This window comes from Apaloderma vittatum, unplaced genomic scaffold (genome assembly GCF_000703405.1).
Source record: "Apaloderma vittatum isolate BGI_N311 unplaced genomic scaffold, ASM70340v1 scaffold27877, whole genome shotgun sequence".
Lineage (NCBI taxonomy): Eukaryota > Metazoa > Chordata > Aves > Trogoniformes > Trogonidae > Apaloderma > Apaloderma vittatum.
Window position 1 is genome coordinate 13936 of NW_009727204.1, and position 2812 is coordinate 16747.

General features: G+C 54.8%; 1 protein-coding gene across 1 annotated transcript in view; it reads right to left on the reverse strand.

Moving 5' to 3' along the window:
* The window catches only part of ACOT11 (acyl-CoA thioesterase 11), a gene marked incomplete at its 5' end in the record, with an annotated part of 8675 nt that overhangs the window by 1113 nt on the left and 4750 nt on the right, over window positions 1-2812 (reverse strand). The window contains 6 exons of the mRNA XM_009873606.1: window positions 24-90; window positions 219-274; window positions 1175-1307; window positions 1396-1515; window positions 1856-2012; window positions 2480-2615. Coding sequence (XP_009871908.1) covers window positions 24-90; window positions 219-274; window positions 1175-1307; window positions 1396-1515; window positions 1856-2012; window positions 2480-2615 — 669 coding nt within the window. The remainder of the gene's footprint in view (window positions 1-23; window positions 91-218; window positions 275-1174; window positions 1308-1395; window positions 1516-1855; window positions 2013-2479; window positions 2616-2812) is intronic.

A 2812-nucleotide genomic window follows, 5' to 3' on the forward strand; every position in this document is an offset into this window, starting at 1 on the left:
ACTCCCACGGGGCAGCGCCATACCTTGTTGCTTTGGTCCCAGGGCACAGAGAGCGGCACCTCGGTCTGTTTGCAGGAAACGACGTATTTTCTGGAGGAAAAGAGCAGTTTCCCTTATGGAAGGACACAAACCACATATGGGCTGCCCCTGCACCCCAGTGCCAATGCCCCCTCTCCTCCCTCCTCCATCCCCGTATCCCACTTGCTTTTTCTGCTCACCGGTCCAGCCGAATTTTTTTCCTAGCACTGGCTTCTCTGTACCTCCTCTCTCCATCCTGATAAACAAGGAAAGCAAACTAGATTAGTAGGAAAAAGAAGGGGAGGGGAAAAAACAACGCCCCCCCGCCAAAGAGATAACTTTTTGGGAATGAGCAAAACATTCAGCTCACCAGCTGCCACCCCGGCTACTCTGGCAGCAATGGTGAAGTATTAACCATGAGCTATTTTGGCATCGCTACCTGTGAGCCAGCAACAGGCACAAAAGACCCTCATTGCAACTGCAGAGCTGCAAACAGCCGCTGAAACAGAAACTGCATCCTCTAGTACATGCACATGTCCCCTCCCAGGGAAATAAAACCCCAAAAGAGCAGCTTGATTTGAAGGAAGTTCTAGCGTGGTGTTTTAAAGCAGGAGAGGAAGTTTTAGGGAGCCCATCTCCGGCCGTGAGATGCTCTCCTGTGGGATGGAATGAGAGTCCTAGTTTTAAGGCATCAAAAAATCAAGTAGGTGGGCATGGAACAGCTCAAGAGGAAGGTGAGACCATCGTTTTCTCGTGCTACAAAGTGCCCTGATATGCACGGGTTTTCACTTCGCTGCTGTGCTCATGGGATGGATTTTCTTAAGTATTTGTATCCAATTAAATTCGGGATTTGAATGCTTTCAAAGGTAAAAACAACCTAAGAGGTTTGTCTTGCCTTTAAATTATAGAAAAGATGAACTCAAACTTGTAGGCAATATCATGTTAAGGCTTGCATGGCTAATACTTCTCCATCTCTGCACAGGCAAGTGGTTTATTTTATTTTATTATTGGTTATACCAAGCAATCAATTTAGTTCACTTGCTATCGAGCAATTTCATTTCCATCATCATGAAACTGCATTTGTTTTGCTGTGAATCCAAGAGCTTTTCAGGGCTAAGTGGGATTCCCAGGAGTCCCATGCCCTGCCCATCCTTACCCCCGGCTCAGGTGCCACCATGGGCAGGGTGCGGGGCCGGCCCTCCGGGTCCAACACCTCAAAGGTCATGAAGGCGCTGTTGATGTGCCTGCGGCTGACGGACATCTCCTGGCCGTATGCCCCCACTTCCATGCTGGAGGGGGAAGAGGGGAGAAAAGAAGGGGTGAGGGTGAGGAGCACTGGGAGGGTGGGATGGAGACTCCCCTGCCACCGGCACCCACCTGTTTTTGAAGGCGTTGTTGACGATGGCTTTGAGCACCAGGCGGTCCCCGACTTGTGATGGTCCTCGAAAGTGGAACATCTCGATGGCCCGCAGCGTGGGGTGGGCATGGCACAGCCGGCTGTGGGGGGGCAGGCGTTAACCCCCAGCCACAGCCCCACGCCTCAGCAGCCCCGTGTACCCTCCCTGACCCAGCCAGAGCCAAGGAGACACCAAAAAATGTCAACTGCCCAAACCAGCCTTCAGAAGGAACAAGAAGTAGACTGTGGTGAGTGTGAACCCTTCCCTGGGGTTGTCCAGCACCGCCCACCTGTGGGACTCCCCATACACCTGAGGGCGATGTGCTGGAGACCATCCCTTTGGAGGGTTCCTGTAACCCGGCCACGGCCTGACGCTTCTCCAACTGTGTGTCCCCTTGAGGCACACCATCCCTCCCTCCCTCCAAATCCCTGTCAGGTCACCTGGCTGCGATGGTGGCCACATTCTCCATCCAGGCCATGATCTGCCCGCCAAAGGTGTTGCCCTGATGGTTGGCATGTGGGGGCAGCACCAGCTCCACACTCTCCACTCGTGTCTTCTCCGCAGGCACCGCCGCACTGCCGTCCCGTGTCTCCAGCTCTGCCACGGGGGGAGAATGGTGTTCACCTGGTGGGAACCCGCTGCCAGCACCCCAACAGCACTCAGCTCCTCTCCCCACAGCCACTCTCCCACTGCATCAACCCTCCCACACCTCCTGGCTTCAGGGTGCAGGATGGTGGCTCTGATCCCCCTCTCCATGGCCAGGGCATCCTCAGACCACTCTTCACAGCATCATAGAATGGCTCTAGTTGGAAGGGACCCTAAAGCTCATCTAGTTCCAACCCCCCTGCTGTGGGCAGGGACACCTCCCACGAGACCAGGTTGCTCAAAGCCTCATCCAGCCTCTCCTTGAACACTTCTATGGATGAGGCATCCATAACTTTTCTGGGCAGCCCGTTCCTGTGTTTCTTACTTCCCTCCTCAGCATCATACCAAGGAAGGAGGATGTCACCAGTGGGTTTTGGGGCTATTTTGAGGCTGGAAGCCTGGGATGCAGGACAGGGTACCAGTTTCACAGGGGCTGCGGGTGAGGAGGTCCTTGAGCGTATCCTTGTGGACCAGCCGCATGCGTCGGCGCTCGGCAGCGATGCTGTGCTCGATCTTCTCCTCCTCCGTCTGCGGGGTCAGCAGCTTCAGCTTCACCTGCAGAGAGGACACAAGCAGGGGGCTGTCCCGCTGGGCTCCTTCAGGTGCCAGCACATGATGCTACAGCACTGTACATCCCACCAGCACCTCCCACACATGGGGTAGAATATCACTGACCCCATTGTGCTCAGACAACCCGAAAGTCAGGCTCTGCCCAGCCTGTCTCTCTCCAGAGAGGACATTTCCCTGCTGCT